This window comes from Hippocampus bargibanti, linkage group LG10 (assembly GCF_051943395.1).
Source record: "Hippocampus bargibanti isolate YZ-2025 linkage group LG10, ASM5194339v1, whole genome shotgun sequence".
In the NCBI taxonomy this organism is placed as follows: domain Eukaryota; kingdom Metazoa; phylum Chordata; class Actinopteri; order Syngnathiformes; family Syngnathidae; genus Hippocampus; species Hippocampus bargibanti.
The window spans coordinates 22523064-22537317 of NC_142743.1; the positions used below are offsets into that span (position 1 = coordinate 22523064).

Genomic DNA, 14254 nt, shown 5'->3' on the forward strand with positions numbered 1-14254 from the left:
TAGCATGGTAATGCAATAGAGTTGCCAGATCTGAAAGCTTTTATTGCATTAATACGTTACAGGATGACCTTTAAACCCAATTAAAGTCTCATTTCACCTGAATCGTACATTATGATGTCTTGGTGTTCAGGTGTTCTGATATAGGTGTGCTCCCAATCACAACAAAGCATTGGGTTTCTTGTTTGTTAGTAAGACTTAATTATAAGGGACAATGTTCGGCAAGCAACTTGGAAATGCGATGAGAGAAGTTTCACGTTATTGTACATTAAATTGGGCTTTATCACTATGAATTGGAGAATATCCACTAAAGTCCATGGGGAGTAAGATGGCAAAAGTAGATAAACTATAGTACATAGAAGAAGAAAAAAACAATTGCATTTTAAAAACATATTAATGTTATTGATGTATTGATATTGTGCTCAACATCATGTCCTTATTTTGTTTTCCAGTTTAATAAAGGAGCAAACTGCCTGCATAAATTGCCTGGCAATGCTGAAGTGGAGTTTGGCGACTTCTCAATCTGTAGGTGTATCATCCTTATTGGGTCTCAGTTGTCAGCCTGCTGATCACAGCCAAAACAGTGGCAGGCCTCCATTTGAAACATTGTGTTCATCTAATTTTGGAAGTTTTTTGGAGTTCACAAAAAGTTTATTCCGCTACATTGGAAAATCCTCCCTTCAAGATTACTGCATTTGCATTACTGTATTTCCGTCATCTGTACTTCTTTGAAGTACTTCTTTCAAAGAAGTACAGATGACGGCTGAAGAAACCTTTTCATCAATGGACCACTCCTGTACGACAGAGCTTACACAGATGTATTTTGTCGAGTTACATAAAGGATAAAACTAAAAAAAGACTCAAAGTGTCATAAAAAAAAAACTGAATAAAACAGACACCACCCTACCACCAGTATCAATGTGTTGGACTAATACACATTGTTGTTGTTACTAAAACACAGTAAATGGAGCGTCACCCATCCTCTAAAAAAGTAAAAATATATTAAAATTAAAGTGCAGGTAGAGATGATAGAATGTGATGTAATCTACTGTACCTTAAATTATGTGTATTAAATACAGTAAAGTCTCGTTATATCGATACTCAAGGGAGTCCGAAAAAATATCGATATAACCGGGACTATCGATATATCCGACCCTGTTTGCATGTAATTTTCTCCGTGCGTGCATAGAAATAGTATCGATATAACCGGGACTATCGATATATCCGATATCGATATAACGAGACTTTACTGTACATTAAAATATGACATCACGATTTTTCAGCACTGTACTTGATTGTATGACTATTCTGGGCTTGCTTTGTGTTTAAGTTTAGTACAATAGTCATCCACTTGTCTTTGTCGAGGATTGTTGATTATTGAGCTCTAAACTGCAGTGTTGATACTGCAACACTGACTGCCATTTATGATGGCAATTAATTGTTTCCTTCTTATTCAGAATCAGAATCAGAATCAGAATACCTTTATTCGTCCCGCAATGGGGAAATTTGCAGTCCACAGCAGCAATTGAAGAGGGATTGGGTTGGGGTGGAAGGATAGAAAACAAGATATTCTAAGCATAACAAAATAAAATAAAAATTGTGGTTATAGAAATAAAATTGGGCCATTGCCTTTGTGCCAGACAAAAGCTGCCGCCCTTTGTTTAAATTGAAACAAAAAAAGAGATATTTCAATGGTAAAACAATTTTAAAGTGTAGAAATTGTGAGTTCACCGATAGTGGAAGAGTACTTTTAACGGTTTAAAGATGGTCTATGAAGCATTTGTGTTTTTAGAACACTTGAGGTCAGCGAAGCAATCATTTGGATATGGCCAAGCATTTACTCCACAACTTTGTCTCACTTGAAGCCCTCATTTATGTCGTCACGAATCGCAAATTTTCTGACTCGGCTTCTTGTGGAGGCAAGCACAAATGCACAACAACACATAATGTGACTGTATGGAGTAAGTCGGTTCAATTGCTGATTGAGCATTCTGCGTGGTGACTTCCACGGAGGGGAAAAAAAAAATAACACTGTCCGTCTCCTTGTAATGATCAGCCTACCGCCCCACCCGTGTTTGAGATGAGTGTGCTCACTATCACACTCCCTAAATCCTTTATCGGCACTGCCGTTGCCCATTTTACCTACCGTGACTTCTGGCTATGGCTATATTCTGCCCAAGCTCCCTTGACCCAGCCTGGTAATGCATTACACCCTAGATCAATTGATAGATTGGCCCTGTCTGAGCTGCCGTAACTAAATCAGCTGCTCCTGATGATTCAGCACCAGCCAGGGAGCCGGGCAGGCTGTCACCAATCACAGATCACCAGCAGCTAAGACAGGTATGGACATTCTCCTGTCACTTGAAACTAAATAATGGCTAGCGACCACATTGATTAACCTTGTGCTTTGGTTCAAGCTTCCTACATAAAAAAAAAAACTTCCTTTGGATGCGAAGCAGCACAAAAAAAATTAAATCAGAAGCAGTTGCTTACATTTTTTAATAACATTCATAACCTCCTGTAATGTTGCCAAGCTTGTTTACCATCAAGCATAATTATGATTGTAATTAGCACGACTACTAGCATGATATTCATAGTACAAAGAAATGGAGCAGTTGATCAACTGCATGTTCCTGTTCATGGGATGTGATTAATCCCATCAAATCCACCAGACATTAAAACAGCTTCTTCCTCCAACCCATTAATGCTCTATACGGTAACCCAAATACAACTGGACAGTGCCTCTTTGCAATTTTTATATGATGATACTGGTGCAGCATATCCACTGGAGACAAATTCCTTGTGTGTTCTACATACTGAAGGAATCCAGCAGCAATGTTAACATTTTTGATGTATAATAACCTTTTTTGTGTGATGCGGGTTTGCACACCATTGCAAGGATTCCTAAGGTAAAACAATGTGTCCATGAACAGCTTCGTCAAAGATTTTGGCTTGAGAATATAAAAGTGGTGACTTGAGAAACTCCACAGAGCACATAATTAACACCTGTGCTGCTTTACTTCAGCAAGCAAGGCATTGGAACTTTAAACTAATCATATCTGTCTTTTGTATACACCCACCCCTTATTTCGACTCATTTCCAAAGGACCACGCTACTTTTGTACATTTCAGCCTGTGAGTCTTTGAATCCATTTACAGATGGTGAAAAAGGAACCTTGTCCAATATTGAGTCAATACAAAGAGGGGAATTGTGTTTCCATCCGGTGAGACTACATTTGAACACACTCTGTCTCTATCTATTGACTATTTCATTGAGCACAGTAAAATGTTTTGAATGAAGACTAAGTGAAGTAGGTTGGTGTTAGACTTGTACGCATTTGGCCTTCCGCACATACCAGAAATGCAATTGCATAGGTTGAATTTCTAAATCAGACAAGAAATTATGTGCCATGTCAAGCTGTGATGACAGAATGGTATCGCATCATGGATATAATGGGAATGGGAATGAAATCTGACAACACTTACATTGTTCATGTACTCGCTCAGCAAGTCTTGAAGGGCCTGTCGAACAGCATTGCACTCAGCCACAATACGTTCACGTCGGTCATCGCGTGTGCACGAAGAGTCTGCCATTAATGCGGCACCACTGATGATGCTCTCCAAGCGCTCCTCAAGAGAAGGCCGGAAACGAGCCTCGCTAAATGTCAAAGGGTCCAGGATTATCTTGTTCTGTCAAAGCAAAGAGAGTGAAGATTGAAGAGTATTCTTTTTGATGATTAAATGAACCGCGAGCAGTGCGTCAACTAATACACAGAGGACTTGAAGAATAAAAGCTGTAAAGAAGAAAATAACATGAAGGCATACTGAGAACATTCCCACAGGGCCTGATGCCTTTGTTATTCAAGCATGATGCCAGGTGCCAATTATCAGATGGCATTCAGAATGCTTGGGCAAGAAAGATTGAGAACAGCTAGGAGGTTTTCAAGGTAATTGGCAGTGGCTTGAGTTCTTCTCCATCAGAAAACCATGAAATGATATTACTCATGGCCCCCTCCACAATGTGGCGTGTTTAATGCCATGATCAATAAAAGTGCGTTTAATGCAGAAGGCGAATTTCCAATGCATTTTGGAGCATCTCAAGCATGACTTAACAGCAAGATTTATTAATATTTGATATTCTCACACATTTGGAGGCCTATACAACACAAGGGGTGGTTGTGACTTTCCATTTTTTTTTTAATGTCAATATAAACCTGCTATTAGAACATAACTACAATGGTCAACACATAAGAGGAAAAACAACCACCCAGTGATGGTAGATGTGACCAATGAGGTGTCAAGCACGTTTTTCCTTGGGGTACACGAGCTCCGCTTAATCTATGACGGATGATCCACCTCAGGTTATCAAAAAAAAAAGTTAAAAAGAAAGAACTGGGCAAAGCGAGAGACAAAACAAGTGTGACCCTTTAGTCAAAGCTGCCTTAGAGAAGTGGAGAGGCCAACTCTATCTGGAAGGATACCGAATAGTCAAAATTAGAGGCAACAGTCCAACACAACTGGTTTATCACTTCTTTGTGATGATTATTATTATCACTCTTTACTATTATTCATTTTTGAAGTGTACATTCCAAAATAAATAAAACCTGAAAACTACCACTTCATGGTGAGGGACGTTAGGTCCCCTTACCAAGGTTGCAGCTGAAGGTGACTTTGCCGTTTTCATAAAGGGAAGTATTGTGAATCTAAGAGAGGGAGGTGGCTTTGGACATGGACTCAGGTGGACATTTCAATCTTGGTAGCATTTCAAAACTGAAAAATCCCCCTCTCACCTTCCGCGTGTGCACACAGACACGCACACACACACACACACACACACACACACGCACACACACACACACACACACACACACACAGCAGTGACACACGCACATTCACACACGCACACAGCACACATGCGCACACACACACACACACACACACACACACACACACACACACACACACACACACACACACACACACACACACACACACACACACACACACACACTCAGATCAGCACTCCGCACAATCAAACAGCAAATGACCCGCTAAACCACTTCTTGAGTAACATCCGTATCCGTATAGGTACAGCCTTCAGCCTGATGCTTGGAGAGGATAAAAATGAACTTAACTTTTGAATACTCTTACTTTTGGAACCTTTGCCGGAAGTCCAAAAGTGGAATGGTGTGAAAAGTGGTGTGAATGGATATTAGTTTTAATTGCTGTGGTCCAAAGTCTGATTGACAATTATAGCATCATTGTTAATACGCATTATCATTTTTGGGAGATGGAGTGTCAATGATTCGCAGAGAGTCACATTTGGAGGTCTGGCTTGGTTCCTATAACTTGCGGGGCTTCACTGTACATTAATACATTTGTAAAGAAACAAAATTGACACTTTTGTTGTAACACTATTCAAACTGAAAATGTATGCATATGCAAAGTCGACACTCCATTAGTCCAACAACAACCAGGTGTTTTGTCAGTGCCACACAGAAAAAAATAACACACACTTCCTGATGAAAAAGCTGGGAGAGCAGAATTAAATGTAACGCGAAAAATGAAGGAATTGCTTCTTTACATAAAAGATGCAATTACTTACATCTACAAGATACTTCAAATGTGCCTGCCTCAGAGTTTATAATACAAATTGGTCTCAGTCATCATTCTGAGTTCTCAATATTGTATGAGTGTATCATTTGACAGTCGGTAGAATAGTAGCTTCTGTTTGCTATACAAATATAATTGTCATTCAATGAAAGTCATGTCTTTGAAAAGGCCCGCTTACTAGACCAAATAAGGAGAATGGATAAGGGTGGATAGACCCAGTCTCATCACTGATTCTTCGTGTGAGCCTTTTAATATAATTTGAAATAGCACTAGAGACAAACAATTAGGAAGAAAGGAAAGTACATTTTAAAGGACAACCGACACCATTTTTTTTTCCTTACTGACATCAGAAAAACGTTTTATAGCATCTAAAATACCCAAAACACGCAGGCTGATATTTTTAGTCAAATGCAAAACACCAATAAAAATGACTTAAAGTGTGCTAAATCTGCAAAAAATTGATCTGCGAATTGGGCATTTTCAGAAAGTCCCGCCAAGACGTCTTGCATTGCTGGAGAATAAAAACAATGGCTTCAGATTCGGAGAGATGTTTTCTTGTTACTCATCCACTTATAAATATGAGTTAAATAGTTCTGAAGAGGAAAGCATAAATGTTTGCAATCGATTAAAGAAGTCCTTCCGGGTCATTTTGAGGCATTAAGACTGATGTGTAGCGTCCCAGAAAATGCAGAAGATGGCGCCAGAGCTCCGTTGGAAATGGGTTGATGTGTCTGCTTGGAATTTGTGTCAGCGAATATCAAATACTTGTCTTGGCGCAACACACAATGAATCACCATTGCGTTATTTATGTGTTTTCCTTCTAATTTCGCCATCAACACGGATCAACACAAAGTTTTCAGACCAAACAAAGTACCACAAAATGCATTGACGTGATGAAAGGATTGCTACAGTGTGTCCTTTCTCGGTCAGGGGTGTTCCTTCCGTGACGTGACGTCAGGGGTCGTCACCAACTCAAAAACAAGACTTCCTGAATATTCAGTGCGAGTCTTAAGATGTAAAATATAGCTTTATGGGGTGGAATCTTTGTTTAATACGCTCAGTAGAAGTTATTTGAAGCGATTTTACAAATTGTGTCCATACACAACTTGTCCGGAGGCGTTGGTTGTCCTTTAAGGGACACAATGACAGATTTTGTCAGAAAATTGCTACAGGAAATAATTTTTTTGAACGATCGATGCAACATCAAAAGAGCATTTATAAATAAAAGAATACAGTAACGGAGAGTTACACGAAGCATGAAGTGGCTACAAGCTGTGCATGAACCTACTATAAGCATGTAGAATGAAATACAAGTCACTTTCCTCTGAGGAGTAAACATACAACGCAAATACCCCCCTTAAAATAAAAATGTAAAGCATTCTTGAATGATTAAAACAGACAGACGATGACACTAGAGCAAAGAGAACAGCATTAATTAGTAAGAGGAAACTCCGTTGGTATTTAAAATAAAAACGTTGTTGTCCTAAAATACTGAGTGTGTGCCCCGTTGTGCTAACTGCTCTCAGAGCAAATACATGGTTATCATACATATGAAATAACTCCCGTAGATTATGCTTCTTCATGGCATGATGCATAATACAACTGCAAGAAATCCACTTACAACTTTGACTGAGAAACTGAATGTATATTTAGCCACGTGACATTCTTATTTGTGCTCGGCAAAAGCCTTCCCGTGGGTTAGCTCTGCAAGATATCTCATTTTTCATGTTTGTATTTGCAAAAGAAATAAACACTTACCCCTGACAAAAACACTGTTTTCAAAGATTTCAAAGACTTACACATATTGAAATAGAAGTCAAAAGTGCATTTTCCCCTCAGTGTTTGTTTATAAGCACTTGACAAGCTCTGATGCACGAAAGTATAGTTTTTACTCGTGAAATGCTGCAATAACAACTTGGTGCTCATGTATAAAACAGTTGATAAAAATGCAGAATCAAAGAGGGTAAACTAACTCTCTCTCTCATCTCTCTCTCCCTCTCTTTTTTGGGACAGGTGGGAGACTCTGCTGCTGATGTGGTCCTTGCAGGGGGCACCACATTAGTGACTCCAACCTTAAGGATGACAGTTGCCCACTAAAGTTGATTCGACACTGGGATTGTGAACCAGAAAGTCATGGATGGAAATATTTGGTGTGTCTCGCTTAAAGGTGAGCGGGAGGTAGACTGCAAAAGACATTCTCAAATATCAAGGTGATAGCACCTTTGACCATTTGATCTATTGCAAGTAGTCAAAAGTATGAGGGTTAAGTGAAAATGGGATGGAATGTATCATCACATCCGCAGCAGCTGGAGCCATTAAGGCCAATGAGAAAGAGTGATCGTAAGGATTTAAGCCAAGTTTAAAGATCATAATAATAATAATAATAATAATAATAATAATACATTTCATTTATAAGCGCCTTTCAAAACCATCAAGGACACTTTACAGTGTGGTTAGTTATGTTGAATGTATGTTGTATTGGCACCGCCACCGATGGACAGTAGGGATATATATATATATATAGGGCCAGAACTACCAGCTAATTTTACTTCGCTGACGAAGCCTCTTGCATAAGAAGCGAAACGTCCGACAACTTCAAAGAAGTCAAGATGACAGCTGAAGAAACCTTTTCATCGATATTGTATTTTTGTTTTCTTTTTTAACTAATAATATTATGTTGTAGGCTAACCAGTACATTGGGGGATTTGGCTATCATGGTTTCTCCTACATTGGTGGGCCTTTTCTTTTGGATTGACTGTTACAAAAGGCCAAATCTTCTTTTCCTTTCGGCTTTTCCCTTCAGGGGTCGCCCCAGCGAGTCAGTGTCCTCCATCTAACCCGCTTTTGTGCATCCTCTTCTCTCACACCAGCTATCTTTATGTCCTCTTTGACAAACCTCCTCTTTGGTCTTCCTCCCGGTCTACTGCCAGTCAGTTCAAGGCTCTCTCAAGCATTCATTCCTGATCCTATCCAACCTGGTCACTCCCAAAGAAAACCTCAACATCTTCATGTCTGCTGCCTCCAGCTCTGCTTCCTGTTTTTTTCTTCAATGGCACTGTCTCCAGTCTAAACATCATGGCTGGACTTACCACCGTTTTATACACCTTTTCTTTCATCCTAGCTGAAACCCTTCTATCACACATCACACCTGATATTTTTCTCCAGCCAGTCTGGACACGCGTATTCACCTCTTTTCCACACTCTCCATTGCTCTGGACAGTTGAGCACAAGTACTTAAAAGGCCACACACTCACACTTTAAAGAACAAAGATGTGTTCATCCATGGAAACTTCTGAGAGGCTGCAACAGATGAAGGATGTCTCACCTTGCGTGAGAATTGCGATAGCTATGTTAAAATTGTCTGAGGCACAGCAGTTGACTTCACAGCTGAGGCCGCGACTATGGGAAGGCAAATTATTGATACCTGTCTGCCACCTGTTGACCTCCAAGTAATAGCTGTCGCAAAAGTGGAAATGGAACATCACAAGTCCCGTTATCTGACTCAGCGTGACAGAGTCCATTTCTAGTGGTTTACACTACACGGAAAAAATGAAGGAGTTTTCAAATTGCATCTCCAGAGTTATATATATTTATAGGTAAAAAAAAGTTGAAAGGGTCACTCTTGAGGTCTCATCTGCAAGCCATGAATCCTCCAACTGGATAAAGCAGGACACAATACCGAGAAAAGGCCTGTGGGCTGCTCATGTAGCCCTTAAAGGCTACCTACGACCTATGTTCATCGCAATGGTGAGTCCAGATAAAATGTGAATCAAAAAGCCGGAACTGTGTGTTAAAGGAGAAAAGATGTTTCTCCTGCTGCGGACACTTGCTTGTCTTCAAGAAGGATTTTATGTATTGCTTCATTGTGCTAAGCACATGAGGAAGGTCATTTTTATGCTTACAATTTGAGAAAGGACATTCCTTGACAAGACGTTATGTGCTATTAAGTGGATAAAGATGCACCATGCTTCCATTGGCTGTTTCAAGTCCATCTCCATCTTTCTGGCATCACACAGACAATCCTACAAATTGTGAGAAGGCAAGTCACGATTATTATTCCTTGTTTCAAGTGAAGAGGCTACCTGTATTGTGGCACTGTGGTTTCAAACGCATTCAGACTTGCAGTATGAGGGCTTTATGGGGTATGTGAGTGGGCACCATTTCTCCACGTTAATTCACTGGTGAAATAAAAGGTGTTTAATTAATATGAATTTTAAATTTGCACCGTGACAGAAAAATGGCATCATTTGATTCAGAGTGATATCTGAAATTATGCATTCACATATTGTTATGCATATTATTTACAGTTTGCATATCGTTTCAGCTCGTAACCGTTAAACAGATACGACCATTTACCAAGTCATTACCACTATTCACACAAACGGTCTTGAGGAATAAGATAATGACATACCTACATATGCATGTTTCAATGTATGGATAGTGAGGAGTTTACAAAAAAAACATCAGTTATTAGTTTCAATTTGCAGCAACACAATGTTATCAGTTTGTTAGAGGAAAAAGCAGTTGACGTGAATCTCTTAGTAATCATTGTGTTGAGTTTTACTGATTGTTTTTTCTGCATTTACCAATAGAGTAGTGTTAATCTTTTACATGCTCTTTTTTCATTGCTACCAGCAATATGGTATTTTATGAGCCACATTCTCCCTTTCTTCATTAAACTCAGTTTTATTGTCCATTACAATAAGTCTGTTTTTTTGTGGTCCAATATTTGCCAGTGCAGCATCTTGCCATGTAGTGCTGTGAGGCAGATGTGTTAACCACTTATTCACCCTTCCTCGCTTTTCTGTACGCCACGTACTATTGTGAGTGCAAACTTTTTCCGTTTGCGTGTACATCATGTACTGTATTGACAGATTTTCAGTTAGCTGATGCAAGTGTGCTTTTCACTTTTGGAGTTTGTTGTGGTCAAAAAAAATCCATGACAATGAGGATATGTGAAATATCAGCTATGTGGGCATCACACTAAATAAATGCAGTACAGCACTATGCCCATATGAAAATGAGCCACACTATTTTTGTTCTTTAAAATAGTCCAGATTATTTTTACTGTTACTCTTCTGACAGTGACTTTATTACACACAGATTAAAAGACAATGTGTCTGGCATGAAAAAAGGTCTCACTGAAATGGATGGGGAAAGCAGCCCAGTATACCACCGACACTGTTCGCCTGTGCACTGGTATGAAATTCCAGGCCTTATCTTACTACATTCTCATAAGTAGAGAGTAAGAATGAAAAAAAATGTAAGAATGAAAATTGTGAAGAGCAGCACATTGGGGAGACTAAACAAATTATCAAAAAAAGACGTTATCGGCATCGCAGGGATAATACTAGTGGGCCTCAATCGGCAGTACATAAGCACCTAAAAGCTAGCAACCACTCATTTGACGACAATGAGGTTAAAATCTTAGCGAAAGAACATAGATGGTTTGAAAGGGGAGTAAAAGAAGTGATTTTCATAAAACAGCTAAATCCTTAATTAAACTACCAGTAAGACTTTAGTTTGCTGACAAAGTTTCTTGGATAAGAAGCGAAATGTCCGACACCTTCAAAGAAGTACAGATGATGGCTGAAGAAACCTTTTCATCGATGGACCACTCCTGTATGACTGAGAGCTTACACAGACGTAGAGAATAAGAAGGTACTGTGGAGCGTGGTGATAGTGGGGTTATGATGTCTCTTGCTTCAAGCTGTGCATAAAAATGATTCGGGCAGATGCTGGATCTCAGCTTTAAGCACCCCGGTAACATTCACATAAATGCAAGCATGGGAGTCCCAAGGTTGTGATGACATGGAAAGTAAATGCCGGGTTTGCCTTGAGACCTAATGGAGATGATGGATGGAGGAAGTAACCACTATTGTATTGAACCATATCAGAGAAACGCGTCAAAAAAATTCCACTTTCACTATCTGCCCCCCTCGTCCATGATCAACTATTTAAAAAAAACATTAAAAACACTTGGTTTGAGACAAACTAAAACAATGTTAACCTATAAAAGTTAAGTAAACAGCATAAACAGCATTAAGTAAACAGCGTCATATAAATATATTCGACTTTTACAGAAAGACCGTATTGAATGCAGTGCTTCAAACAATCTACATTATAATGACTTAATTTCATGTGAATTTTAAAATGCCTGTGGCTAGAGGTGTTTGAATACAAGTGAGTAAACTCCATTTCAATGTCAGAAGTGTTATCTTGCTTAATTCGCCTCAAGCAATTTATAACATTGACGAACAAGAGTGTACCCTAACTCGTAATAAATAACTCTTAATAAAATATAGATTTCTCTGTGTGTGTGTGCGTGCGTGTGTGTGTGTGTGTGTTAGGTCGCGATAGTTTTGAGCATAAATACAACTTTGTGGAAGGACAGTGCGATCCTCAATGTTGATAAAAAATGCTAACAAAAAATAATAATAATAATTCACTTCAATTCAAAGCCTTCTGTTTATTTTATGTATGTATTTATTTCATTACTCTAACATGTACACTTTGGATCTTAAAATACTTTTCACTGTTGTGGGATCAATAACGTTCTATTTTGTGATATGCCGATAGATGTTAAAGAAAGGGAGCACTACATGAACCGCTTCATCAGTTTCACTTGAGTGAACTTCGCGGTCAACCCGCTGGATTAGTGTTTAACAAAATTAAGTCTTCACGCCTCGCTACCACTGAGGAGAGAAACTGGCAGTAAATTTGAGAGCAAGACATTCTACGTTGCCCACATTTTTTGACTTGTGAGACACTGGCAGCTTTTTAGGGATGGGTGGTTTTCACTCAAAGTGACAAAGAAATGCTTGATAGAAATGAGTTTTCATTTCATTTCTAAAAACGTTAACAAACAAATAAGTGAATCATGAATATGCAAACCGATGTCGGTTGGATACACTCAGCCAATTTAATTGCAAAGGAAAGGTAGACGTTTATCATCTACTGTATATGTGACATTTCTTATGAAGACCATACGTCTGTGGAGAGGCTTAAAGGACAACCGACACTACTTTTTTGTTTCCAAACTGACATCAGAAAAACGTTTTATAGCATCTAAAATACCCAAAACATGCAGTATATTTTTAGTCAAATGCAAAACACCAATAAAAATGACTTAAAGTGTCTAAAAAGTACTTCAATTTGAAACCGGAACTGGCCAGTTTCAGAAGGTGCCGCCTCCACGTTCATGATGTCACAGCAAGACGTCTTGCCTTGCTCGAGATTCAAAACAATGGCTTCAGATTCGGAGAACATGCTTTCTTGTTACTCATCCAGTTATTGGATTGGATATGTCTTTATTAGTCTCGCAGTGGAGAAATTTACATTTCACAGCAGCAAAGTTATGAATATGATTGAAATAGTTCTGAAGAGGAAAGCATAAATGTTTGCAATCGATTAAAGAAGTCTTTCCGAGTCATTTTGAGGTATCTAGGGGGGGTAGAATATATATATATATATATACTTTAAATATAGTGCACATATTGGTATATAATTTGTGTTGATTTCAAGTGTTTTCCACATACATAAAAATTGTACAAGCACATGATGATTTATGATGAATAGATGACATAATAGATGTCATTTGAAACTGACAGGCATAGGTCCCTTAGAAAATAAAGTTTATGTTTATCTGAGCAAGATAAATCTATCGAAATCGAGAAGAACATTGACTGAAAGCTACAAATCGAGCTGAAAGAAAAGATGATGGTGAAGAGTTGGCCTTCAGGCGATCAGCTCCAATTAAATCTAGCATATAACTCTGATTCTTGTTCACCAGTGACTCAACTCCTTACATTACTGTCTGTATCAGAAAAAGATCATTACAGAACAACAGTAAACAAACAGATGTTTCCTTAGCCCCTGGCCATCTTCTATCATTTCAGACGACTTTCATTTGTCAAGTGCATCAATCCATGCAGAACAATTGCTATGTTGTTTTTGGTGGGCCTTAATCACATGTTCCTGCCTTTTTTTTCTAAGAAGCATTAATTGATTGTGAAAAACAACAAGCCTCATTATTTTTGTTGATGGTATTGGAAATAATAAAAAATATTAGTTAATTTCCAAACTACCGAATCTCACATCGGCTAAACCTACCATCATAGCCACATGTCTATTCATTCTTGCATGTTCAACACATATTCTAGAACAGTCTATTATTTTTAACAAGCCAGCTACAGCCACACAATTGCTGCTTCGATAGCCTGTGCCGCATGGATTCTTTTCACACAATCGAACTGTGACGGAGCAATACCCATTTTTTAGCAAATTTATTTCATCTTAGTTGCGGTTCGATTTTAATTTTCACATGTTTTGTGACTTCATGGGTGAACATCTGGTCTCATATTTTCCGTCGTGTCAGGTGGATATAGAAAAATAAATCATTGAGTCCCTAAAAATTGTACTTTAAAGGACAACCGACGCCTCCGGACAAGTTGTGTCCATAATTTGTAAAATTGCTTCAAATGACTTCGACTGAGCGTATTTTACAAAGATTCCACGGCATGTAGCTATATTTTATGTTTTAAGACTCGCGCTGAATATTCCGGAAGTCTTGTTTTTGAGTTGGTGACAAGTCCTCACGTGACATCACTGAAGGAACGCCCGCCTGACCGAGAAAGGACACACTG

The 14254-nt window shown here is 38.8% G+C and overlaps 1 protein-coding gene across 1 annotated transcript in view; it reads right to left on the reverse strand.

The window, feature by feature from the left end:
- ctnna2 (catenin alpha 2) overlaps window positions 1-14254 on the reverse strand; it is a 178538-nt gene that overhangs the window by 135944 nt on the left and 28340 nt on the right. The window contains exon 7 of the mRNA XM_089006737.1: window positions 3483-3686. Within this exon, the coding sequence (XP_088862863.1) occupies window positions 3483-3686 (204 nt within the window). The remainder of the gene's footprint in view (window positions 1-3482; window positions 3687-14254) is intronic.